Here is a 27617-nt window from a genome sequence, read left to right as displayed (position 1 = left end):
CTGTGCTTGAAGCTGTTGTCCTGCGAGCCGCCTATCACGCAAGCTGTTAACTTTCAGTAACTTGTCCTGTGATTCAGTTGTGGCTTTGGGTATGCCAGACCTCTTCCTGTCAGAGTTTGCCCCAGTTTCTGAGTGCCTTTTGATGGTGAAGGAAACTGTACTCACTGACACCTGGACTTTCTTTACAATTTCTCTGTAGGAGAGACCTACACCTATTTTATAGAGCTATTTTTAAGTGCTATGATGGCCTGTCTGTCTTCCATTGTTAATTGCTTTTTTCTCCCCATTTTTGTAGCAACACAGTACTTTCTGCAGTACAATACTGTTCAACTGATGCTCACAAGGGTATGGCACCACAGTGTGTTCCAGCACTGCTTTTATGCAGACAGAGGGGTGGTATGTAATCCAGAAAAGTTGGAACACCTGTAGGATTTAGTAGCTCCAGCTTTCAAGTCTTGATCAACTTCCATTGCTGCAGAGCAGCTTTAAATTGTTAACCCATGTTGTGTTCTCTGAAAAAGGCCTTTTTGTTTAGTTCTGAAATGTAAAAAATTTTTCACTTTTGGGTAACCTTTTTCTAACCTCTGGCAGTTCACCACTTACCTTTGTACCATTTGAACTATTCATTGGACGTGAACAACTTGACTTGCAATAAATAACTGGAAAAATTGGGGTATTCTAAAACTTTTGACTGATAGTGTATGTAATTTAAAAAAAAACCTCTCATCACTGCTGGTGGTCTATCCTTCAAGCTGAAGGAATATAATATATATAAGAGCTTGCTCTACTTCTTAGGCACCTTCTTGATTGCCCCTTCCTGCAGCTCCGATCATTGGCTAACTTCCTTCCATGCTACTTTGACCTTGGCCTCTAGTCTCCTTCGCCATGGAAGGTACTGCTCCTTGTGGCTGTTTATCTTGTAGCCAAGCATCTCACTGATCACTGCTGATCGGTGATCAGTGAAAAACATTAATACATGACATCTCACAAGTCAGGTTATACGGTCATTTATTGTACATGTTGCCGTGTTTCACATCTTGGCAAATTAAAGCAGAAATAATAAAAACTTTCTTTTAAAAAAATTCTGAGTAAAAAAATTGCAGAAAATGAAAATGATGTTGGTGACTGAAGAACAGAACAGTGAAAATATGGGGAAGCTTTCTTTTTTCTTTTTTGTCCTGAAGTGGTACGCACTTTCAAATGCAACTTTGCAACCTGTGTTCATTTTAAAACTTGTAGCCAAGTTTAAATGGATAATAACCTTTGACAGAAGAAGAAATATTTTCAAGGGTAAGGACTACTAAGAAAATGAACTTGATGAACGTAAGGAAATGCATTGTCTTTACATGTATGCAGTTGCCATTGACTGGTTTTAGGATTTAAGGGTAGGGGAAGGGTTTGGTTCACATCTACCCTTTTTTTATGTAATTTTGACCTACACCCTAATAAGATCTGCTAAAGGAAGAACTATAAATGCATTTAAGAGACTTCATTTGAAAGATAATATTTTCTAGTACTGAAAACATGGCAAAAATGCAATCTTATTCTAATCCTAGTAGGACAAACAATGGATGTATGGAAGCAGATTATTATATTCTTTAGAATCAGTTGCCATATTCTATACTTTAAGTTAGGAGTTGAAAAACTGCCATTAAAGTTTGATAATCCATGTAGTATGTTTTACTGCATTCTAGAAGGCAGTTGGCCAAAAAGAGCAGTAATCCTCAGAGCCAAACTAGCAATATATAAAAACTTTCAGATCACATCTCTTACTGTATATTAAAGCAGAAAGGAAATGTAATGTGTTGTTTGCTTATCCAGAAATCTTGCTAGAACTTGTTCTGAAATCCCATATCATATTTTCATTGTGGATGTTACTCAGATGCAGACTGATGTATGCAATTATTTGTCCTATACTGAACACAGAGACACAGAGGAGTCAATTGACAGCATCAAAGACTCGACGCCCAACCCAAACACAAAACCGAACCCAGCATACAGAGGTTCAGTGAATGTGGTTTCGAATGTGTGGATTTGGATCATTTTGTCAGAGGAGACTCTGTAGAAGGACAGACTGCCAGCAGGATAATCCACATACACTGCTACTCTGTTAGAGACCGAAGAGGGAGGGACTGATCTGATTTTGTTATCATGGCAGACGGAGAAGCCACCATCAGAGCATCGCAGACACCACGACTGATCATTCATTCCAAACTTGCAGTCTTCACTGTTTCCTTTCCGTTTTATTCCTCTGTAACTTACGGCTATGTCAACTTCTCCTCTCCACTCCACCTCCCAGTAACAGCGACCAGTCAGGTGATTACTGCACAAGAGCTGCTCCCTACGGTCAAATCTGTCTGGGTGATTGGGATAAGTCTGCTCCTTCTCTCCTACCAGCATTACTTTTCTGTCGTTTTCAGAAAGTTTCAGCTTTCTGTGTGCTGTGTTTCTGTCCAGTGTAAGTTCACAGGCATCTGCCAGAAGAAAGAAGACACAGCTTTAAAATAAATGACATAAAGAATATTAAAATACAAGGTTTCAAAATATCATAAATTCCTATTAACAAAGTACATGCTTACATTTTCTCAGACCGGGTTTTAACCTTTGCTCTCCACAGTTTTCCACCCTGGGGAAAAAAACGACCCAGTTAGCTGATATGTTGTCTTTCATTATGAAAAGTGGAAGACATGCTCTAAAATATAAGCTAATGTAGGACTATTAGCAGCCACCAACCAATCAACCACACATGCTCTCAAAACTGAAACTGAAAATGCTAACTTTTTTCCCAGCTTCACTGACAGTGTTAAATCTATAACAGTATTGTAGAGAAGGGCTAAATAGTGTAAATTAGACTTAATACATGTTGTCAAGTTTCAGAATGGCTTAAATGCATGCTTGTTAAAATACATAAAAAGGCAAAGAGCCTCCATGGCAAGTATTTTTTTTTAATTATTATAGTTTTTTATAAAAATCATCGGTGTCTTCATGAATCATACTTCAGAATGTCCAGTCTCCAGAGTGGATTTTTCAGTCCAGTGGACAGCAGTCCCACTCCTGAATCTCCTGGATGATTGTAGCTTAGGTCTAGCTTTCTAAGATGGGAGGGGTTAGATCTCAGAGCTGCAGCCAGAGAAGCACAGCCGTCATATCTGATTAGACAACCTGAGAGGCTGAAATTATTAAAAGAATTTGTATTTAAAACAGTGTTATAGGTAAGTTTAAGACATTGGTCGGGATATACAAAAGAATCTGCAGGACATAGTCTTTAGAAAAAGAGAAGTAAACATCTGATTTCTTACCTAAGAGTTTCAAGTTTACAGTGTGGGCTCTCCAGTCCAGCTAACAACCCTCTTACGCCAGAATCCTGCAAGTCATTGTTACTCAGATCCAGCTCTCTCAGGCTACAGGACTCAGAGCAGAGAACTGTGGACAGGGCTTCACTGCTTCTCCACGACAGTTTGCACACAGCCATCCTTTAGAGTTAAGGTTGGAGATGTGTTTTAAACACACTTCATATTCGGTGTTACTGAATTAGCTTTCTGGTTGGACAAATCTAGATCACTGCAAATGTTAATACAAAAACACAAAAATGCCACCACCCTAAATTCATTAAGAAATTATGTCCCAATTCTATTTAATAGAAATTAATTTGACAATTTAAACATTACTGTTGCCAAATTTGAAGTGTAATACTTTGCAATGGATTCCTAACCTGAGAATCTCCAGTTTACAGTGTGCACTCTTCAGTCCCACAGATAGCTGCAGCATTCCTGAATCTTGCAGGTCATTGTTACTCAGGTCCAGCTCTTTCAGACTAGAAAATTGGAGAATTGAGGAAAGATCTTTCCAGGTTCCCCCTGACAGGTGACAACCACCTAGCCTAAGCAGGAAATAGTAATTACAAATGTTTAATGTGTTCAGTTATGTTATTATATTATATATATCATGTCAACGCATCCACTTAACTTAACACACTGGTTACTGCTACAACTACACGTTTCTTTTCCAGCTATTTATTAATGAGTGACTTATATATATATATATATATATATATATATATATATATATATATATTGTACTATACTATTCTTAGTTAGTTCTTAGTTAGCGTATTGTCTGTCTTGTCTTAATGTTGGTTTATGTTGGTTTATAATGGAGCACTGTAACAAAAAAATAATTTCCCCCAAGAATCAATAAAGTATTCTGATTCTGATTCTGATTCTGATTCATCCACTTACAGAGCTCTGTTGGAGGCTTTGACCACTGGGAGTAGCCTTAGAAGAGCTTCTTCTGAAGCAGAGTATTTCTTCAAGTCAAATATGTCCAGATCTTCATCTGATGACAGTAAGATGAAGACCAGAGCTGACCACTGAGCAGAAGACAATTTATCTGTAGAGAGACTTCCCGAACTCAGGAACTGTTGAATCTCCTCCACTAGAGAACAATCATTCAGTTCATTCAGACAGTGGAACAGATTGATGTTTTGCTCAGTAGCCTCATTTTCGCTGATCTTTTTCTTTATATACTTGGCTGTTTTCTGATTGCACTCTGAACCTACTGTTTTCTGGAGTCCTCTTAAGAGATTCTGACTGTTCAGCAGTGATAGCCCAAGGAGGAAGCGGAGGAACAAGTCCAGGTGTCCATTTGGACTCTGTAAGGCCTTGTCCACAGCAATCTGATGAAGGAGTTTTAGAATACATTTGTTTTTAAAGACCTTAGGCTTCTTAGAAGCAATTTGATCTTCCAGCAGGTTGACCCCAGAGTTGCTAAATGTAAGATGGACATGAAGAGCAGCCAGAAACTCCTGAACACTCAGATGGATGAAGCAGAACACCTTGTTCTGGTACAGTCCTCTCTCCTCTTTAAAGATCTGTGTGAACACTCCTGAGTACACTGAGGCTGCCCTGATGTCAATGCCACACTCTGTCAGGTCTGATTCATAGAAGATCAGGTTTCCTTTCTGCAGCTGATCAAAAGCCAGTTTTCCCAGACACTCGATCATCTTCCTGCTCTCTGGACTCCAGTGCTGATCTGTTTCAGTTCCCTCGTCATACTTGACCTTCTTCATTTTGGCCTGAACCACCAGGAAGTGAATGTACATCTCAGTCAGGGTCTTGGGCAGCTGTCCCCCCTCTCTAGTTTTCAGCACATCTTCCAGAACTGTAGCAGTGATCCAGCAAAAGACTGGGATGTGGCACATGATGTGGAGGCTTCGTGATTTCTTGATGTGGGAGATAATCCTGTTGGCCTGCTCCTTTTCTTTGAATCTCTTTCTGAAGTACTCCTCCTTCTGTGGGTCAGTGAACCCTCTTACCTCTGTCACCCTGTGAACACACTGGGAAAGAATCTGATTGGCTGCTGCAGGTCTTGTGGTTATCCAGAGGCGAGCAGAAGGAAGCAGCTTTCCCCTGATGAGATTTGTCAGTAGCACATCCACTGAGGTGGACTTTCTAGGGTCAGTGATGATTTTAGTTTTGTGGAAGTCCAGAGGAAGTCGACACTCATCCAGACCATCAAAGATGAACACAACCTGGAAGTCTTCAAAGCTGCAGATTCCTGCTTCTTTGGTTTCAGTAAAGAAGTGATGAACAAGTTCCACCAAGCTGAACTTTTTCTCTTTCAGCACATTCAGCTCTCTGAAAGTGAATGGAAACATGAACTGGATGTCCTGGTTGGCTTTGTCTTCAGCCCAGTCCAGAGTGAACTTCTGTGTTAGGACTGTTTTCCCAATGCCAGCCACTCCCTTTGTCAGCACTGTTCTGATTGGTTTATCTTTAACAGATGAGGCTTTAAAGATGTCTTCTTGTCTGATTGTTGCTTCTGGTCTGTCTGGTTTCCTGGATGCTGTTTCAATCTGTCTGACCTCATGTTCATCAGTGACCTCTGCAGTCCCTCCCTCTGTGACGTAGAGCTCTGTGTAGATCTGATTCAGAAGGGTTGGGTTTCCTGCTTTAGCGATCCCCTCAAACACACACTCGAATTTTGTCTTTAGGCTAGACTTCAGCTTATATTGACACACAGTATTATGAGTTCCTGAATAAAAAACAAAGAGAAATTAAAACCTGTTAAATCTCACGAACACGAAAAGCTCAACACCAAGTAGCTTAAGAAATATGCAGCTACTGAAAATCCCGTAAACACAATGTGTTTAAACAAGTACGTGCACCAGGTTGAAAGGCAGCCTGTCCTTGTAGCACACATATTTTTCTAGTGTGTTTAACACCATTCAAGCCTGCATTTTGAGACACAAACTCAAAATGGGAGTTCATTCCACCTTCACTTTGTATATACATAACTAGCCAAAGGGACGACCACAGTTAAACTGTGAGGCTGTGTTTCTGAGTGAGTGGTGAGCACCATTTAATTCAGGGAACTGTTCTGGCTGTTTCCCCCAACAACGGGGTGAGACTGACATAATGACTTTAAGGCCTGTAACTAAAAATCACTAACACAGTCGAGCTGGAGGTGTTAGAGAAGGCGTTTATTACAGCAAAAATGCCTGACAAAACATACCATCACCCATCTTAAATACCAATACTGTGCTGAGAATGTGGCTGGATTTGAAAGTGAAGTTAATACAAAAAGAGGCATCTAAAAAACCAGAGTGTCGATCGTGTATTGGCGGCTTTGCGCTGTCACTCTGTCACTTTGGGGCAGAAACTTGAAAAATATGTATACAGTGAGGTAAGTAGTAGAATATTGGACCTGTAAGGCACCCAGTTGACTCCCAGGACCCATGGAGTCACCAAGAATCACCTTCCTTGCTCTTCCACTGGCAACAGAAAAGATCATTTACCATTTTGGGAAACTAAGGCTTCCTAAGGCATCCACAGAAGAAAAGGGTAGTGCTGCTCTCCAGGTTGGACGGTTAAACATTTCAAGGAGAATGAGCGCTTTCCTTGCCTTAGCGACATTATTGACCGACATGTTATAACAGATGCTGACATAACAGCAGAAACAAGTGACCTTCCCAGCAGATGAGGATCATGACATAACTTTACCACCAAGATAAATGTCAGAATTGTCACCACCACAGGTTCAAAGCCTATGCCCTGTACGAGGCAGTAGGTAAGTGACATCACATCGACATTACTGAAATACTCGTACTGCTCTGGAGATGGTCGGCCAGCTCCTTCTCTTTCATTCTTCTCAAGAAGTAAAGTGTGATTTTCAGAAATGATTCTCTGCTGCTCCTCCTCTCCTCCACATCTTCACCATCCTCTCTCTCACTCTCCAATCCGACTGAGTCATCTGGGCTCAGAATCCTCTGAAATTTTTTCAGCTCATCCTTCACAAAACTGATGATGCTCTTCTCGAGTTTCTGGAACAGAAATATTAATGCATGTAGCCTGAAGGTTGTTCCAACCAGAATACCTATCACTGATGACGATAAGTGCAGTGGGTGAACATTTACACACAGTGAAGATGGAGTCGAGGTCTTTTTGATTCTGCTGGGCATGCTGAACTCTAGAGAGACACATAAAATATTTATGTTTATTTTAGTTATCATGTGAGTTGCTTAAGGATAACAGGTTCAAAATAAAGCTTTTACAGGACTCTGTGCAGTCCAGTAAAAACGTAAATAACTCCTCCAACCTTCCACCCCCTCAGTGTTTGTCTGATAGATAGTGAAAAGTATCCCACATAAAGCCGGCTGTATTTTGTTGAGAGCAGTTTTACTTTTGCCAAAGAGCTGTGAGAATAAAAATCTACATCATAGCTCTTTATTAGCAATGCGTTCGATTTTAGACTAATAGAAAGATAATGCTGATACAAACAGAAAGATATTTCAGTTAGATAACATGCTTTATGAACTAGATTAGTATTAGTTAGTACAAGTATATTAATCCTCCTGCTGTAATGGCTGCACCAATCTTTAAAAAAAATTAAGGTACTTTCTCAGATACATCTGCACACTTTCAGCTCCTACCCCGGATCATCAGGCCTCTGTTCATGTTTAAAGTCAACATGTGGACCCTTGGACCGCTCACTCTGCATGGACACACTGCTGGATACAGAAGAGTGCTGCTGCCATTGTCTGATCTTCCTACAATCACAGGAGGATATTTCAGTTAGCCAGCACATGGTGTGAACCACAGTGATAAAATACGAATAATACAAAGCACCATGCTAGAGATAATCATAAATGAATAAAAATAATAAGCCATGTTAAAATCCTTGATTAGACCAGCATGTTTAAAATGCAATGCTAAAACTTAATATACCATATTGTTCCATATTTTTTGGACTATAAGGCGCACTTAAAATCCTTTAATTTTCTCAAAAATCAATAGTGTGCCTTATAATCTGGTGCCCCTTATGTATGAATTCTGGTTGTGCTTTCTGACCTTGAAACTTTGGTAAGCTACGAAGCCACACCGCTTGTCGATGCTCCGATTATCGGAGCATTACGGCTACCGTAGTCAGGAGCCTTGCGCAGTAATCTGTGTCCAAACTCTGCTTCAGGTTCCAAAGTCAAAAGCACACTGCGCCATCACTGAGAGTTAAAAACTAACTCTCTAAATTCTTTCATCTTTAACAAAATTTGCTGCTTTAAAAGGTGTAACAATAAAGTTTAACATCCAGACATCCATGAAAACAGAATTTATTAAATTTAACGGAGTTAGAAGTTAACAGGAACTTAGCTTGCTAGTTTCCACCTAAACATGATATAGCATGTTCTGACTGAGAGATTTCTGAAAAAAATTAAACACACAGCTCTGCTATCACTTCAGACAGAAATGAAGACAGAAAACTAAACAGCAGTGACTTTTGTAGGGTTACTGAAGTTGGACTAGCTGGTATAGTATATAATGATGTGCTACGTGATTGCTAGCGACACAGCTATGTTAGCATAACTTAAACAGTGAAGCTGAAGGAAGAATGCTAACTTTTTTCTACTCAATAAAAGTTAACGCGAGCATTCCCGATGGTTAGGGGCAAATGCAAACGCATCGCAGGACGGTGTAAACGGACCAAACTTCAGTGAGGAGAACAACTAAGAGAATCCATCCACAATACGAGGTTAGTCATTAATATACTGCAACAACATGGGAATAGAGCAGCTGCGAGAGAATTCAACATTAATGAATCAAGGGTACAGAAGTGGAGAAAGCAAGAAGAATGAGTTTAGTAAAGTCTGACTTACTCAACTCTGACTGGACTGTTTTGTTTCCCTTATTGCGTCTTATAATCCAGTGTGCATTATGTATGAAAACAGACCTGTTCATCGACAGTGCGTCTTATAATCCGGGGCGCTTTATGGTCTGATAGATTTATTAGGATATAAAATTGATAGTTAAAATATGTGCAGTACTCTGTATCAGATAACTCATGCACCTTTGAGTCCTTACCCTTGGTCAGACTTCTGTTCATGTTTAAAGTCAACATGTGGACCCTTGGACCGCTCGCTCTGCATGGACACACTGCTAGATACAGGAGAGCGATGCTGCTGTTGTCTGACCTTCCTACAATCACAGGGGGAGAGATTTCAGTTAGCAAGCACACTGGGTGAACCCAGTGGCAAAAGACACAAAGTGCTGTGATAGTTGCAGCAAGCATAAAGAATCGAATGGGACTGGACATGTTATAGGTGGTGGGAACAAGTTGGCATTTGCAAATGCAATAATAAAACATAACCTATTCAGTCTTCTCACTGATCAATACATTCATCCTGATCTATATGTTGATAAAAACCTGATTCTAAAATATGTGTAATGTCTGTTTCAGATAAGTCCTGAATCGACCCTGTTGCGCACTTACCTTGCATCATCAGGGCTCTGTTCATGTTTAAAGTCGACATGTGGACCCTTGGACCGATCGCTCTTCATGGACACACTGCTGAACACAGAAGAGTGTGGTCTCTGCTGTAGGATCTTCCTTTAAATATAGGAACGCATTTATGTTAGACACCATCCTATACGACTTGTCTTAGTACATGACAGTTAGAATGAGTAAGTAAATCCTCCTGCTAAAAAAACATAAAGCCATAAAATGGTTGGAGCGTGCTATAAAGAATTTAAACCGTGTTAAATAAAGTGGATGAAACTGGTATTTCTAAATGCAGTGCTAAAACAGCCATCCATCCATCCATTTTCTGCCCCTCTGAAACTGTAAAAAGCTGCACCTTCAGTTTGCAGTCCTTACCCAAGGTCAGACCTCTGTTCATGTTTAAAGTCGACATGTGGACCCTTGGACCACTCACTCTGCATGGACACGCTGCTGGATACAGGCGAGTGTGGTCTCTGCTGCAGGATCCTCCTGCAAACACAAGGACTCGTTTATCCTGAATAAGAACTCATTAATAACCTGAAACAGTGATCACATGAAGAAAACTCTGAACGCTTTTGAATTTTTGCTCTTCTAAACTTTTTTCTAAATATTAAGATAATTAAATAAATAATAATCAATATTTCTTTCAACATTGTTAAGAAATCATTTTGTCTAACAAATCTGTTTTAGTTCCTTTGACTTCTTACCTTGGATCAGCAGGGTGATGTCCATCTTTGAAGTTAACAGGTTTGCCCTTGGACCAATCGCTCTCCATGGAGACACAACTGGGTACAGGCGAGTCCCGTTTGTGGTGTTTGATCTTCCTATTATATATAATAATTTAACTTGAGTGCTTAACTAGAAGAGATAAGATGATGTGTCATGGGCGGTTGGTCATCTCACCTCTGCAGTTTGGTTCGACTCTCATGTTCCCTGCACTGATCCATAGCAGATCCCAAACCTTCACACAACATCACAGGACACATTTGTTCTGACTGCTGTCAGTAATTCAAACAATTACAAAAAGTTTGGATTCGTTTTGATATTCAAAATGTAAACTGGTCTTTGTTAACATAATACCAGTATATCTTGATATCGTAACATAAAACAAACAAAGATAAGAAACACTTTACAGAAAATACCATGTGTTTGATCGTGTTTGTAAAATCAAAATTAGTGCATCTAATAACTGTTTTATTTGATTTCCTTTCATGTTGTTTTATCTTGGCGGTAGGGTTTTAATCACATTGAGCAATAAGGTTATCAGGAACCTTTTTGTGATTTTTATACCTCAGAAAAATAAAACCTTGAACTTTGATTTTGTATGATATGAATTACAGCTGCTGATCGGTGTGATAGCATTCTGTTTGTTGTAAAAACTGTAAATGTCATTACATCAAAGGACATTTATTTATAGGTAAAAAGTTGTGTTGTTTGTTTGTTTCAAATTTCTACATGCCATCTGGTTACTGACGCTTCCTGTTGTGTCAAAGTCAAATTTGACTTATTAAGGATTATGTAAATGATAGAAACAGAACAAAAAACAAGTAACAAGTCTCATGTTTTTTTTAAAATCTGGAGTGAGGTTGATCATAATACTACCAATAACCCTTTTGATAAGTCCCCCCAGTACTCAAGACCAATTAATGAAACTCATGGCTGGAAACAAAATATCTCTCCATCACAGAGGTGGTTGTAATGTGAAGGTCCCCACTCTGAAAAAAACGTTTTCCAAAAATAATCATAAGGGTTGACATTTGGACGTGTTGTAGAAGACAGTTTTGAACTGAAAGCTTTTTAAAACAAATGAAATAGACTGATGGGTTGTGATAGCCCAACATAAACCAGTGAAAAGGTCATTTAGTCATCTGAATATCAGTTCTTGCAGACCAGCCTGAACTTCAATTAGCATAACGATTTTCTAACAGAGAGCATCCTGAGATGGTCACATGAATGAAAATGCATGAACACACAAAAATGCCCATGAACACACCTCTGCAGCAACATACAACAAAATCCTACAAAGACTTGGAAGCTTTTTGGACATACCTGCTGACAGTGAAGAGGCAGGAAGCAGTTTGCGTTACTGTTTGATGGAAGAAATAATCTGTGTGAAATTAATCTTAATCAACCACTTCTAATGTAAAGCAACTAAAAGCAAGACTAAACAGGAGCTTGCTGGTCTGCAGATTCAATCTAATCTCCACATTCAGTTCTCCACAGTTTTTATTATTTAAGGTCATACAATAACCACATGCCACTGAACTTTGAACCTGCTGTTGTGGAACATTAACAGACAGTAAGACAAGCTTACAGTGGAACTTAGAATTCTTCTGGGCCTTGTCCAGAAGGCAGGTTTTACACAATCTGAGTATGTTTCTTTGTTTTTCTTACAGGTGCAGCAGTTGTCAATACATTGTGCATTTCTATTTGTATTTTATTATATTTTCTCCACCTTTCCCATGCAAAAGCTGACAGACAGGATGAAAAATAAAGGACCAGATACATGATCAGAGGAATCGGTACTCAAGATCGGTGGTGCTGTTTATTTCTAACATTACAGCAACATTAGAGTTCTGAAATATTAAACTTGATGTATTTAAAATTGGTTAGTCACTGTATACCCACAGAAAATTGACCATGATCAATTTTCTTATCTATTCAGTTCCCAATGAATCCATCTGTGTAAAACAGACTTAGTGGTGTTAGAGGCAAGCATAAAAACTAGCGTTAATCAAGCATAAAAACAGCGTTAATCTTGTTAATGACGTTAACGCCATAACTGCATTAACGTAGCAAATCTCTGTTAACAAGTTACCGCGGATCGTCCCATTCATGGGGCTGACCGGCGTCAACACGTTAGCGCGTTGATTAACGCTGACAGCACCAATAAAAACATTAGTGCATTTTCTACATCACCAAAATCGATGTGAGCTCTGAGTATGTTCAACCTGAGTTAAATGACCTTGTGGGTAATGAAAAGAGCCAAAGTAGTTATAGTAGGTCAGATACCGTGACTCATCATAAAGAGCAGAGCCTGCACTTTGATTCAGTGGATCAAAGAAGATGAATCCATGTGAGTGTGCACGATGATCAGCTTCAAGACTGCAATCATCATTCCAGAAGATGGGTTGAGCCTGTGTGGGTGTAATTAACACATAATTGCTCCAGAAAACAAAACAAAGGTCCCTTTGTTGCCTAATCTCTGGTTTATCAGCCTGGGCACTACAGTTCACAGCAGTGATGGCCCGCTTGAAGCTGACACTCTGGCAGGTGTGTCAAAAGAAACCAACACACTGCTTCAGAAGCACTGTGTCGAGACTTGATTCTTTTGGCCAGAGTCACATGATCAATGGCGTCTGAAGCTTCATTTAACTGCTTCAGTATCTGAGTCAGTGGTTTATAGGAAAGTGATTAGTCATTCGCAGGACTTGTGGGGTGTTTTGATGGTGAGAAATAGAAAACCACTGATCATTCTAATGAGCGATATGGAGCCAGCGAGGAAGAGAGGAGGTTCTGTCATGTGGGAGCATTTTGAGTTGATTTTGCCCAATCGGGTCAGTTTGCCAGCTTTCTGTTCTTGTTGTTTGCCTTTGTTTTGGGTGTACTTATTTTATCTGAAATTTGAAAAACTTAAAATGTCTTAACAAAACATCTGCTTTTCATAATAAACATATCATTACATTATTTTATTTTTTAAATAATCTTAAAATGTTATTCTACAAAATGTGCAGCAATTTACTTTGTTTACTCTTTTTCGGTGATAGTTTGTGGGACCCAGGAAGATCATATACCTGCATCCCCACCAACTTGCATTGCAGTTTCTATGCAATGCAACCTTTTCTGTTTCGTGTGAGAGGATTTTCTCTAAGCAGGAGAAATTATCTCCAAGCAAACAAAGAGACTCAGCCATCGCACAGTGGAACAAATTCTCTTCTTAAATAAAAACCAAACAGGATAACCTTAAATGCATCATGTTTTTACTTTACAAGTTCACACCCTGTTAAGGCCATCTTCTCTTTCTAACATGTTTCACTTTTCACCACTTTTACTTCACTCGCTGGTCAGCTTTAGGCTCTAAATCCACTTGGTTACATTTCTGAAAAGATGTCTCTTTGTAAACATGGACAGTAAAAAACTTACAAGTGGTGTGTGTCCTGTCTCAGTGATGAGATTAAAGGTACACTAAGAACACAGAGAAAGTAAAGATTCAGATGACCAGAACCCAAATCCAAACCCAACATACAGAGATTCAGTCAATGTGATGTTGAAGGTGTGGAGGTGGATCAGAGTGTCAGAGGAGACTCTGTAGAAGGACAGGGTGCCAGCAGGACAGTCCACATACACTGCTACTCTGTCAGAGACCGAGGATGAAGAGGAGTGGGAGGAGATGAATGTTTCTCTGTTATTGTGCCACACAGAGTAACCACCATCAGAGCAGCTCAGACTCCAGGACTGATCATTTCCTCCAAACCAACACTCATCACTCTTTTTTTTCCTTTGGATTCTTCTGTAACTCACTGCTATATAAACTTCTCCTTCCCACTCCAACTCCCAGTAACAGCGACCAGTCAGACCATTTCTACACAGCAGCTGAGGCCAGCAGTCAAATCTGTCTGGATGATCAGGATATGGATGGTCCTGTTTCACACGTGTCACCTTCCTGTTGTTGTCAGATAGTCTTAGGTTTCTGTTCACTGTGTTGGTGTCCACTGTGATTTCACATGAATCTGGAAAGAAAAAGATGGAGCTGCAGTTGATAATCTGACATATTTGATGCTTTATTCTTTCTTTACTTGCTGATATGTTGCTCAGTCATAGAAAGTTTAATGATGATACTTTCTGAATGAATATATACAAGACTGTATATAAAAGATGCCTGTAGCCACTGTGAAGCTGTAGTTTTGAAGGCTTGACATAAACATTTAGTTATCATTTCTGAGACTTACACTTCAGTAGTCCAGGTTTTAGCCACTGCTCTCCACAATGGTCCACTCTGGAGGGAGAAAAACATAATGAGTTTTATCTATAATGTGTACGTACTGCTATTCAACATGAAGCACCAATTCCTGATTGATATAGAAACATGCTGAAACACAGACAGTTTTAAATATATTCTCTTCTCAGCAGTTTCAGTTTCAGTTTTCAGTTTTATTTGTCATATGCAAGTTAGCACAGGGTCAACATTGCAATGAAATGTGTTTGACGAGCAGCAGTCACTCAGCAGCATGATACAGTAGGAGAAAATAAAATAAAAGAAAATAGAAAAATAAAGAAAATAGAAAAATAGTAAGGAGCAAAATATTAGAGAGACATGGTAAAAGAGAAAAGATGACTAAATATATATGTATCTATAAATATAAATATATGTACACTAGTGATTAAATAAGAAAATCTTGAAAAGAAATATGACGGGAGGGCAGATGGGATATTGCACAGGAATGAGCAGCAGAAAATTACAGTATTGCACTTTTAAATATAAATATCAATGACAATAAAGTGGAATGACCAGTGCAGATTAAACAGAGTACTTGTGAAGCTGCAGGGTCATGAGACTGCTATGGGTCATGCTTTCATGAAGCTAAAAAAGGGTAAAAGTGTATTCTTAAAAACCTGTGTGTGTTTGTCAGTCCCATTCAGAACTGAAAGCTAAAGAAGCTAAAGAGCTAAAGAAGAGCCCAGCCACACCTTGGAGGAAACTCATGTCCACCGTTAGTATCTGCAGTCTCATTCTTTCAGTCGTGACCTGGATCTGGTAGCCATAGGGGTGGATGCAAACACAGATTGGCCGGTAAATTGATACCTTTGCTTTCATGCCCTGCTGTGTCTTCAAAACAGAGCAGAACAGAGTCTCCTCTCCAGTACTCTCGGACAGACCTTCTTAGTGAGGCTGAGTAGTGGGATACCTCTATAATTGGAACACTGCTTTCAGTTCCCCTTCTTAAAGACAGGAACCATCACCTGACCCTGCCAACCCCGATGATCTACCCCAGACAAACAACATTACAGAGATGTGTCAACCATGACAGCCCCACCACATCCAGAACCTTAAGAAACTTAAGGGGAAATCTCATCCACCAAAAATTCCCTGCCACCAAGGACTTATTTAAGACCATTAGTGAACTCAGCCTAGTGATGCCTAAGTTGTCCCCTTTAATTCCTAGACACTGCTTTCTCTAAGGATGGATATTGGAAGAACTGAGGAGGTGCCTAAAGTATTGGATTCACTGGCTGACTATATCCTCAACTGAAGTCAGAAACAACCAGTGATGAGAATAACAGCATTATAAGTAACAGCGTTACTTTTTTCAGTAATGAGAAATCTAACTAATTACTATTTTTATCGTTACAACACCGTTACCGTTACTAACAAGAAAATGCAGTGCGGTCGCATTACTATTTTTCAACAAACAGATGGTTGAAGCTGCCTTCAGCTTACCGCACCTTATATCAGTTGCACCGAAGTTGCTGTCTACGTAAGTAATCTGGGCACTGCCGCTTTAGGTAACTTCTACTTACTCAAAGTTACTAGTAACTTCGAGTAACTAGAAGTTGACTGAAGGTTTGCCAGAAATGCTTTGAGAAGAATCTCAGTCTAAAGGTGAGTTTTTGCACAGCTACTGTAAGAATACAGTCTTCTTGGGCTGCAGTACCTGTAAGTTGTCTCATGAGTCTAGCGGGCTAACTAAGGACTTTTTCAGTTTGATGGCTCTGGTCACTTTTAGTGTCCACCATCTGATTTTGAAATTAATATTATGACACATGCCAACCACCATGAGGCCACAGCTTTATACAGACTCCTCAGCCAAGGAGTTCTATGACATGGTCCTTTTGGACTTAGTATCCCCTGTTTATCTTACGGAAGGCTTTCAAAGCTCTGTCAAAGGTGAGAATTTAAGGTTTTGCAGACCAGGGCCTCAAACATTACCAGTACACCAATAGGACCATAGAGTTCCCTGATAGGGCATCCTCTAGCACCCACACTGTTGTTCGGTATATAAGCACAAACAACAGTCAGGACTTGTTCCATGACTCCTCTGGGGTCTGCACATTTCTTTACATAGAATCACTTTATATCTTTCCCATGAACAGAAAAAAGGAAAAAGCAAAAAGGCTAAAAAAAAAAACCAAGTTAGATAAACCAACGCCATGTGAACTCTTGTTCATACCTTAGATTGTCCAGTCTCCACTGAGTATTCTTCACTCCCTTAGAAAGCTCCTCCACATGAGAGTCTCCTGGATGATTGTAGCTCAAATCAAGATTTCTCAGATAGGAGGGGTTAGACGTCAAAGCCAAGACCAAAGATTCACCTCCATCTTTTGTGATCAGACAACCCGAGAGGCTAAAGTTTTGAAAGAAGAAAAAAGTCCAGGATAAGCATGCATAAATATTAATACTGCAATTTAAAATAACACGTAAATCTCTCTCTCTCCCTCTCTCTCTCTCTCTCACACACACACACACACACTGAATCATTACCTTAGAGTTTCAAGTTTACAGTGTACACTTTTTAGTCCACCAGACAGCAGCTTCACGCCAGAATCTTGCAGGTCATTGTTACTCAGGTCCAGCTCTCTCAGACTAGAAGACTCTGAGCTGAGAACTGATGAAAGAGCTTTGCAGCTTCTCCACGACAAGTTACAACAGCTCAGCCTGAGAGAAAGAATTATCAATGAAGATAACAATCAAGAATGTAAAAACATTTATAATGGTTCATAAATCGACTTACAGAGCTTTCTTGGAGGCTTTGACCACTGGCAGAAGCCTCAGAAGAGCATCCTCAGAAGCAGAGTATTTCTTCAGTTCAAATGAATCAAGATCTTCCTTTGATGACAATAAGATGAAGACCAGAGCTGACCACTGAGCAGGAGACAGTTTATCTGTAGAGAGACTTCCCGAAGTCAGAGACTGTTGGATCTCCTCCACTAGAGAACGATCATTCAGTTCATTCAGACAGTGAAACAGATTGATGCTTTTCTCTGCAGACTGATTATCACTGATCTTCTTCTTGATGTACTGGACTGTTTCCACATCAGTATTTGAACTACTTCCTGTCTGTGTCAGTAGACCTTTTAGGAGAGTCTGATTAGACTGCAGTGAAAGCCCAAGAAGGAAGCGGAGGAACAAGTCCAGATGACCATTTGAACTCTCTAAGGCCTTGTCCATGGCACTCTGGTGGAGATGTTTTAAAGAATGCTGATCTTTTTTTTGCCGTTTCTCCAGCAGGTTGACTTCAGAGTTGATGAAGGTCAGATGGACATGAAGAGCAGCCATAAACTCCTGAATACTCAGATGGATGAAGCAGAACACCTTGTTCTGGTACAGTCCTCTCTCCTCTTTAAAGATCTGTGTGAACACTCCTGAGTACACTGAGGCATCCTTGATAATTACTTCAAAATCTGTCAGGTCTGATTCATAGAAGATCAGGTTTCCTTTCTGCAGCTGATCAAAAGCCAGTTTTCCCAGACACTCGATCATCTTCCTGCTCTCTGGACTCCAGTGCTGATCTATCTCAGTTCCTCCATCATACTTGACCTTCTTCATTTTGGCCTGAACCACCAGGAAGTGAATGTACATCTCAGTCAGGGTCTTGGGCAGCTGTCCCCCCTCTCTAGTTTTCAGCACATCTTCCAGAACTGTAGCAGTGATCCAGCAAAAGACTGGGATGTGGCATATGATGTGGAGGCTTCGTGATTTCTTGATGTGGGAGATAATCCTGTTGGCCTGCTCCTTTTCTTTGAATCTCTTTCTGAAGTACTCCTCCTTCTGCGGGTCACTGAATCCTCTTACCTCTGTCACCATGCCAACACACGAAGGAGGGAGCTGATTGGCTGCTGCAGGTCTTGTGGTTATCCAGAGGCGAGCAGAGGGAACAAGTTTTCCCCTGATGAGGTTTATCAGCAGCACATTCACTGAGGTGGACTCTGTAACATCAATCAGGGTCTCAGTTTTGTGGAAGTCCAGAGGAAGTCGACACTCATCCAGACCATCAAAGATGAACATAACCTGGAAGTCTTCAAAGCTGCAGATTCCTGCTTCTTTGGTTTCAGTAAAGAAGTAATGAACAAGTTCCACCAAGCTGAACTTTTTCTCTTTCAGCACATTCAACTCTCTGAAAGTGAATGGAAACATGAACTGGATGTCCTGGTTGGCTTTGTCTTCAGCCCAGTCCAGAGTGAACTTCTGTGTTAGGACTGTTTTCCCAATGCCAGCCACTCCCTTTGTCAGCACTGTTCTGATTGGTTTATCTTTAACAGATGAGGCTTTAAAGATATCTTCTTGTCTGATTGCAGTTTCTGGTCTGTTCAATTTCCTGGACACGGTTTCAATCTGTCTGATCTCGTGTTCATCATTGACCCCTGCAGTCCCCCCCTCTGTGATGTAGAGCTCTGTGTAGATCTGATTCAGAAGGGTTGAGCTTCCAGCTTTAGCAATCCCCTCAAACACACACTTGAACTTCTTTTTCAGATTAGACTTCAGGTTTTTTTGGCACTTTGCAGCACGAGTTCCTAAATTAATAATTAAAAAACAAACAAACATTAGAATTGATTAGAATATTTGCCGTGGTGTTTCCTTTATTTAAGAACTGACAGGATTACCTCGGATTCCCTCAGCTCTCTGTAATTCACCTACTCTCTGCCTATCACCTACTTTAGCCATTGATTTATGGGCTTTCCTGATGTAATCAACCATCTATAATGTAGTATGTCTGACCACAAAAGTTATAGATAAACAAATAGAAACATAAAAACAAAAGATGCATAAATGTTTATGTCTCTGTCATGCACCAGGGTGTTGTGTTAATCATGGCGCACATCATTTATGTTTCGATAAAGAAAAATTTATAGATCCAACAGAGTGTTTCTCAGACTGTGGGGCATAGAACAGCTGGGGTTGTAGACAAACTTGAGGAAATGCTGTGCATGTGTTCAAATCCTCTTACTGCTCTGCAGACACTCAGCCAGCTTCTCCTGCTTCATTTTCCTAAGGAATTGCAGCGTGATCTTCAAAAATGACTCTCTACTGCTCCTCCTCTGTTCTTCATCCTCAGCCTCCAGCACCTCCTCATCCTCCCTCTGACACTCTAACCATTCTGGATAGTCTGAAAGCACGACCGTCCTCATCTTCTTCAGCTCATTCTTTAAAAAACTGAACATGTTGTCCTCCAGCGTCTGGAAAAGGGATACATTTAGAACTTTAAACTTATTTTCAGTCATTTCCAGTTTCATCTATTAAGGTTTTGACAAAATTAGGACCATATATTCCACATTATAACCTTCATAATGTTTTTAACTAAATGAATCTAGTAATTCTCTCACTGAGTCTCATGTTTAAGGAGAGATGGAAACTAAATTACTTTTTCCTCATTGATGTGATATTAAACTGTTGACTCTTGAATCTTCTCACCGTAAATATGGAGTCCAGATCAGACTGACCACTGAGAGTCTCTGAGCTCTGCAAAACACTGCAAAAATGCTCAACGTTAGCATATGTGCAGTTTGTTAAAGGTGTTGCTCTCTGTAATGATGAGTCTTGGTATGAACACAAAGTGATCACTAATGCAAGTGCTGGTCTTGCTGTTGGACATGACGTTTTTAAAAAAGAAACACAATCAACAGTTTCAGTTCTCACCCTGTATCAAAAGACCGCTCTCTGTTTGAAAAGGTTATTGGTTGAATCATAGATCGGTCACTCTTCATTGACACACAGCTCAGTGAAGTAGACAACAGTGTCTCCTTATTGATTCTGAAATGAGAAAATAAAGAATATCACGCGTGTGTTATTTAAGGTATTCACAGCAAATGTTGGTATTCTAATGAAACAGATAAGATTGCATGTGTACAGGTCTGTTAAGAATTAAAAATAATTCACTCGACTCTCGTTAGCACAAAATCTTTGGTTCACCGAGACTATTTGTTTTATAGAATGATTTTAAAACTTTATCGATTAAGCTGTTCATAGCTACAAACTATGATTCGGAGTGGGGTTTGATATTTGGGGGAACCTTAAGGTTCAGTACCTAAGAATAGGTCCCCAACTGATTTCCACTGTAAGCTCAAGTAGATTTTACTCCCGTCTTCCTCAGATGGCCATCCCTCCCTGAGCCTGATTCTGCTAGAGGTTTCTTCCTTTTCAAAGGGAGTTTTTCCTTCCCACTGTCACCAAGTGCTTGCTCATTGGGGCTCCTCTAATTGCTGGTGTTTTTTCTGTGTTGTAGAATTTTTACCTCGTATCTTGTTGTGTGTGTTTGGCACTGAATTGAACTGGAAAAGCTCCTTTGTATTGGAGGTGCAGAACATGGTCCACTCAGTCAGAAAATTGGAATAGTACTGAATTTCTGCCAGAGGTGGGAACTGAACATCCCTGTGCACTCTGTATGTTTGGCTATACCAGCTCTGTCCAGGATCCTACCCCACCACCTAATCCAGCTCAGGTGACAGCTGTTTCTCTCCTCACCTGAGTATTTAACTTTTGTGGCTGCAGGGATGATCATTTAATTATTTTTCATATCAGGAAGTCCGTTCCTCCCAATCACCCCTTTAGGTCTTTGTCACATGTCTCATTTTGTTAAATAACTTGTTCACCTTTGGCCTTCCATGCCAGTGTTCTTCATGTTTCTTTTACACACAGAGCAATTTTCAGTTCTCCGTACAAAAGGTCTTTGGGATGTGTCCATAATCCGTTCTTATGGCATGGCCAACTCAGCACATTCGTCTTTGTTTGAGGATTGTGTAGATGGCTGGTAGTCCTGTTGTTGCAAGTATCTCTGTGTTGGTGACCTTGTCTTTCCATGGTATGCCAAACATAGAACTTTGGTCTTTCCTTCAAACTAAGCAGATTCCTTCAGTGCTGTCTTTAAACACATGATTTAAAAGTAAGGAAAAGAAAAAAGTTGAAAAATGTTGGGACATGCACACATCCTTCTTTGACACCAAGGCAAAGGGGTTGGACAAGGGTCTGTCAATAAATGCTATAAGTAAACTGTTACTCTGCATTTGTCTTGACGTTGTCACAATGAGAAAATCATATCAGCTGATCTTTTTGGTGTGAAGCTGCACTGGGAGTCTGGATAAACTCTGGCAGCCAGTTTTTTGCAGTTTTTCTGGTGCAATGCACAAAAACAACTTTCCAACAATACTCAACAACAAAATTCCGCAAAAGTGTCTGCTTCTGTCTCCTGTTTGGTTGATGGTACCGTCTGTCATATGTTATGGAACAGCTGCTTCTTTCCAACATTAACAGAGTGAAGAGGGTCTAAAAGGGTTTGTGCATCAATCACATGTAACATCAAGACAACCTTGTCTTATTATCACAGGGTTTAAACTCTAGAATGATTTGCAGACTCACTAAATCACTCGCTCTGTTTAAATCTCTTGTTAAAATTCGTGGAGCCTCATTGAGCCTCTGAATAACTGTAATTATTTTCTTTAACATGTTATTTATTGTCATCACAGAACAAAAATCAATTAAAATTTTGTAAGTGAAGAATGTGCATGTTTGTCTTCATCTTTGAATATAATGGGTTGAATCATAGATCGATTACTCTTGAAGGACACACTGGTGGATGAAGGAGGGGCGTGTGTTTTCTGATAGAAACTGATAGAAAAAAAACAGGGACTGCATAGTGAGCACAGTAGCACAGTGAGTTTGGATTCAAAGCATCTGCAACAATTACCAGTAACCAACTGAAAAACACAAAAAAAACCAAAACTGTAGAACCAAAATTTATAGCAACCAATCCATTGTGTATTTTCTACCTGGTGTGTAAGTAGATGACACGGTAAAAAACAGATTGTGCTGTTTTGTGAGACTAAACACAGGAACACAGCAGCAGAAATAAGTTTGTGTACTGGCAGCAATTTGATGTTTGTCTCTCTCAAGATTTAAAACTCTGACTTATTTTTGTTTTTTTAACTGAGGTTGTTGCATTAAGAAAAGGTGATGACCACACAATGTAGTGACTGCAGAGAGTTCACATGTCAGAGAGTTAAACAGTTGGTTCGTTTGATTTCTGTGTCTCTGACCAGGACCTGGAGAAGGGTCCTGACAGCTAGAGACGGTCCTCTCACCTCTGAGCTTTGGTCTTGCTGTCATGTTCCCCACACAGAGTGGATTTAGAGGGAGGGACTCCCTCCTCTCTGTGTTCACACTGATCCATAGCAGAAGCCACACCTTTACACAGACACAGCAACATTAATATCACAACATATATTAGTTCACACACACACACACACACACACACACACACACACACACACACACACACAAGGATTTAAACATCTATAATATTTTGTCTGAAAACAGAATCCAAAAAACATCTTCTCCTGTGTGCCTTCAGTCGGTCTTCAGCAGTGTTGGGGAGTAACGGAATACATGTACCGCCGTTACGTATTTAAAATACAAAATATGAGTAACTGTACTCCGTTACGTTACAGTTTAAAAAGGTGGTATTCAGAATACAATTACTTTGTTGAAATAAAGGGATTACACGGCGGTCAGGAACAGGAAAAGATCTTTTCCTGTTTCATATGTTAGGCTATGCCCTCTCTATTTATGGTAATTCCACGCCGGTGAAAACCCAAACAAAACACGCATTAAGAGGCTCAAATGGCTGTGTCTCAATCTAGCGTCTCATAATGACGTGAAGAAATATTTTTATTTATTTAATATGAAGGCAATAGACAGAGTGTTACAGGCATTGCCCTAAAGAATGTAGCCTCATGGGCAGTGTAGTCCGTGCTGCAGGGAGAATGGACTGCAATACCCGCTATGTGTCTGTGAGCGAGGGAGGGAGAAAAAGGAGAGTCGAAAAGCACGAGTTGTCACCGAGCAGAAACGGGAGATGGAAGCATGTAAATATAATAATAACCACTGCAGCCAAAAAGAGTGCCTGACGAGCCCAGTTGTAAGTAAGCTATTAAGACTCGACTCTACACTTTTTTCGTGTTTTCCTCAGAAACAATGAGTTCAGTTGGAGCAGCCTTTCAACCCCTCTCTCTGTCTCTCGCTACCAAAGTTGACCCAGACAACAAAGTAAAGCAAGTTTTCGGTTACGAGCCCGACATGGAACCAGACGTATTAGCCAGAGGTCCCTTTACTACGTTTCGGAGCCGCGGACCTATTTTATATACACGCGGAATAGTTTTCTATACAACCTTACCTAATGTCCACCCTACTGTTACTCATTTTATATTAAGATTTAAGACTCTAGTTGGTATTGGTATGGCGAGTAGCCTTCAGTAATAGTAATAAATCACACAGCAATAGTACATTCATGTAGTTGTAAAAAGGCATGATAATATATTAAGTAATCCAATGTATCCAGAATACGTTACTCTCATTGAGTAACGTAACGGAATATGTTACAAAATACATTTTGGGGCATGTACTCTGTAATCTGTAGTGGAATACATTTTAAAAGTAACCTTCCCAACACTGGTCTTCAGTGTTACCTGATGGTTTGAACACTTAAAAGTAAACGAATCACTGTAAAATTATTGTTCCTAAACTCAGAGAGAAATTCTTTTTTCTCTTCATGTTTTATACCAACAAACAGCAAACAGCCAATCAGCATCATGAAACAGCCTTCTCTGGAGAGACTCACCTGCTGAGCTCACTTCACACCCTTTCCACCTTCATGTGTGGAAGAAATATTTTGAGAAAAGAAGCTGCTCAGTCTCTTCGTCAGTCCTGGTGTCTGAGCGATCGATCTAAGGACTCCGTCACAAGCTCACAACAACAGATAAAAAAAAAACCCAAAGACAACCGACCAGCCTCACCTGTGGAAAGAAACCCAGTCAGTGTCAGAGAAAACACATAGGGGATTATGGACTTAGACATGATCTTGACCATGTCTACATTCCTAAATGCACTGAGTACATACAGCAAGCAGCAGTTCTCCCTAACACAAAGCCTGTCAGAGGTCAGAAGAGAATGGGCAGACAGCTGTGAGCTGACAGGAAGGCAACAGTAGGCAACAGTAAGTAAAATAACCACACACTACAACCAAGGTATGCAGAAGAGCATGCCTGAACATACACTACCTTACAGCAGATGAGCTACAGCAGCAGAAGAGCACACAATAGAAAATTGGAAAACCATTTCCATGTCCTAAACACCAACACCGTAGGGGGAGCAGAAGGGAACATAAGGAGATACGAGGACATCTCTCCTTTACTCTCAAAAACACTTTTTTAATGGCTGTTTCAGATAAACAAGCTAGAGGGCTGAAATTTGATCTGCTCGTGCTCAGTAGGATTCTCTCTGTGTGGAAAAAGAGCAGGATCATCTCAGCATAGCAGAAGTTTTTTTAAAAACTAAATTAAAAAACTTTTTCATTATTTATAGATGGGTAGGTGTGTGTGTGTGTACACATATATTGCCTTTGCTCAATAGAACAGCGGTCCCCAACCTTTTTTGCGCCACGGACTGGTTTATGCCCGACAATATTTTCACGGACCGGCCTTTAAGGTGTCGCAGATAAATACAACAAAATAAAACTAGTACCGGTACTGAAAAAAAGAAAATTTATTCATAACACACGTGAAAAGACCAAGGAAAACTGAGTAAACGATAAAAACGATAACAAAGTAACGCTGAAAACCGATAAAAACCCTGAAAACTATACATTTCACACCTAAGCCTAAACTCTCGCAGCCCGGTACCAAACGACTCACGGACCGGTACCGGTCCGAGGCCCGTGGGTTGGGGACCGCTGCAATAGGCAAGGCAAGGCAAGGCAAGTTTATTTGTATAGCACAATTCAACAACAAGGTGATTCAAAGTGCTTTACAGAGACATTAGAAACAAAAACAAATAAAAAGCATGATTTAAAATTGATTAAAACAAGTAAACAAACAAACTAATTAACAAACAAACAAACAAACAAAACAGTATATAAAATCAAAACAGATAAAATCAGAACAGTAGATAAAATCAGTAGTTAAAATGTTAGTTTTGAAATTTAAGCTTAAAAGTGTGGATTTGGTGCTTCATTCAAATGCAGCTGAGAACAGGTGAGTCTTCAACCTGGATTTAAATAAACTGAGTGTTTCAGCTGATCTGAGGCTTTCTGGGAGTTTGTTCCAGATATAAGGAGCATAAAAGCTGAATGCAGCTTCTCCGTGTCTGGTTCTGACTCTGGGAACTGATAAAAGACCAGATCCAGATGACCTGAGGGATCTGGAAGGTTCATACTGGGTCAGGAGGTCACTGATGTATTTTGGTCCTAAACCATTCAGAGCTTTATAGGCCAGCATCAGAACTTTAAAGTCTATCCTCTGACGGACAGGCAGCCAGTGTAAAGACCTCAGAGCTGGACTGATGTGGTCCACTTTTTTGGTCTTAGTGAGGACTCGAGCAGCAGAGTTCTGAATGAGCTGTAGTTGTCTGACTGATTTTTTAGGTAGACCTGTAAAAATGCTGTTACAGTAATCAAGCCTACTAAAGATGAATGCATGGACTAGTTTTTCCAGGTCCTGTTGAGACATCAGATCTTTTATCCTTGATATATTCTTGAGGTGATAGTAAGCTGATTTTGTTATTGTCTTAATGTGTTTTTCTAAGTTTAGGTCTGCATCCATCACTACACCCAAATTTCTTGCCTGGTCTGTGGTTTTTAGGTGTATAGATTGAAGTTCTCTGGTGACCTGTAATCGTTTTTCTTTGGCGCCAAAGACTATTACTTCAGTTTTGTTTTTGTTTATAGAATAGAATAGAATAGAATAGAATAGAATAGAATAGAATAGAATAGAATAGAATACAAGATGTATTCATGGCTGCAGGATCATAAGCACTCTGAGTTTGCTGACAATCAGAAAATCAGCACAATTACATTTTCAAAGGGGTTATTAAATGTGTTGCTCTAAAAGCAGCTCATCTATAAAATCTGTTATCTGTGTTCTGTCAGAGCTGATTTACAGCAGCCTGGTGTCTTAAAAGGTAGAACAGCTTTCTGATATGACAGCTGATATCCAAAACATTTTTAAACATATACAAAAAAAACTAAACAAAAGTCACATGTACAGCAGTAATCTGATTTATTAGATGAACAGTAATATGACTAAATTTTTTCAGGGTTACACTTTGTGTTGTTAGTGCATAGGCTATATCAGACTGGTAGCTGCACATGTGTCTTACATCTAAATGTAAATGCTGGATTTCAAGCATTGTGAATTATGAAGAAAAACATAGAAATGCTCCGGCCTCGACCTACTTCTACTTCAACAATCAAAACAACTTTATTGTCCACGTTTGGAGGACAAAATGCCTCACAGCACATCTCACGTGACCAAACAGACCCTGAGATGCAACTACTTAAACATTTGTCGATAAAATATTAAACATAAAAACGTTCATAATAATGTTATGTTATGTTAGTTTAAGAAGTAAAATGCTGGATTTATTCGGCACTGCGTGGACTTCCGGTCCACACTGACGTCACATAAATGACTGCAGTCACTGACGCCGCGGCGGACACACACCGACCTGTTTGATCTTAACAGATACTCAAAGGGTCTCGATTTCTGACGTTTCTATGGTAACACGGTTACAGCAGTAATCTGACAGCACGAGCAGAACCTCGGAGACAAACACCGGCACGCGGACCTCACTCACCTACACAGATAGGAAAGACGCTCCGCGGAACAGCAGCCGGACAAAGTGAAAGTAAACCGAGCAGGAAGTAGAGGGAGAAGAGGGAGGGTTCCCTTCTACAACGTCACATTTAAACAGCTGGAGACAGCACGGTCTGCTACAGTATTCACTGTGACTCGGTTTAATCTGAAACCTAACAGATCAAACATGGAGGCATTCTCCTCACCGATGTATCAAAATAAAGGCTCAA

The 27617-nt window shown here is 40.0% G+C and overlaps 1 protein-coding gene across 10 annotated transcripts; it reads right to left on the bottom strand.

Annotated features, from left to right (window-relative positions):
- Positions 1–1169: 1169 nt before the first annotated feature.
- On the bottom strand, positions 1170–27617 carry LOC120725458 (NACHT, LRR and PYD domains-containing protein 12-like). 10 transcript variants are annotated; one of them, XM_040018394.1, is made up of 15 exons: positions 11821–13947; positions 10675–10732; positions 10479–10595; positions 10147–10260; positions 9763–9879; positions 9354–9467; positions 7931–8047; positions 7419–7467; positions 7108–7321; positions 4239–6033; positions 3713–3880; positions 3300–3473; positions 2997–3170; positions 2580–2626; positions 1170–2474 (listed from the first exon to the last, which is right to left on the bottom strand). In XM_040018394.1, exons 2-15 carry the CDS (start codon positions 10716–10718, stop codon positions 1912–1914), a joined length of 3807 nt encoding a protein of 1268 aa, XP_039874328.1. In that variant the 5' UTR covers positions 10719–10732; positions 11821–13947; the 3' UTR covers positions 1170–1911. The 10 variants fall into 10 exon arrangements, with proteins under 10 accessions (XP_039874328.1, XP_039874327.1, XP_039874337.1 ...); XM_040018393.1 differs by having other exon boundaries at positions 10675–13947; XM_040018403.1 differs by lacking the exons at positions 4239–6033; positions 7108–7321; positions 7419–7467; ... (5 more) ...; positions 10675–10732; positions 11821–13947 and adding exons at positions 16941–17114; positions 17252–17425; positions 17502–19281; ... (2 more) ...; positions 20405–20518; positions 22843–23215.

This window comes from Simochromis diagramma, unplaced genomic scaffold (genome assembly GCF_900408965.1).
Source record: "Simochromis diagramma unplaced genomic scaffold, fSimDia1.1 OVJJ01000802.1, whole genome shotgun sequence".
NCBI classification, from domain to species: Eukaryota; Metazoa; Chordata; class Actinopteri; order Cichliformes; family Cichlidae; genus Simochromis; species Simochromis diagramma.
This window is presented reverse-complemented; position numbering and strand designations above follow the sequence as displayed.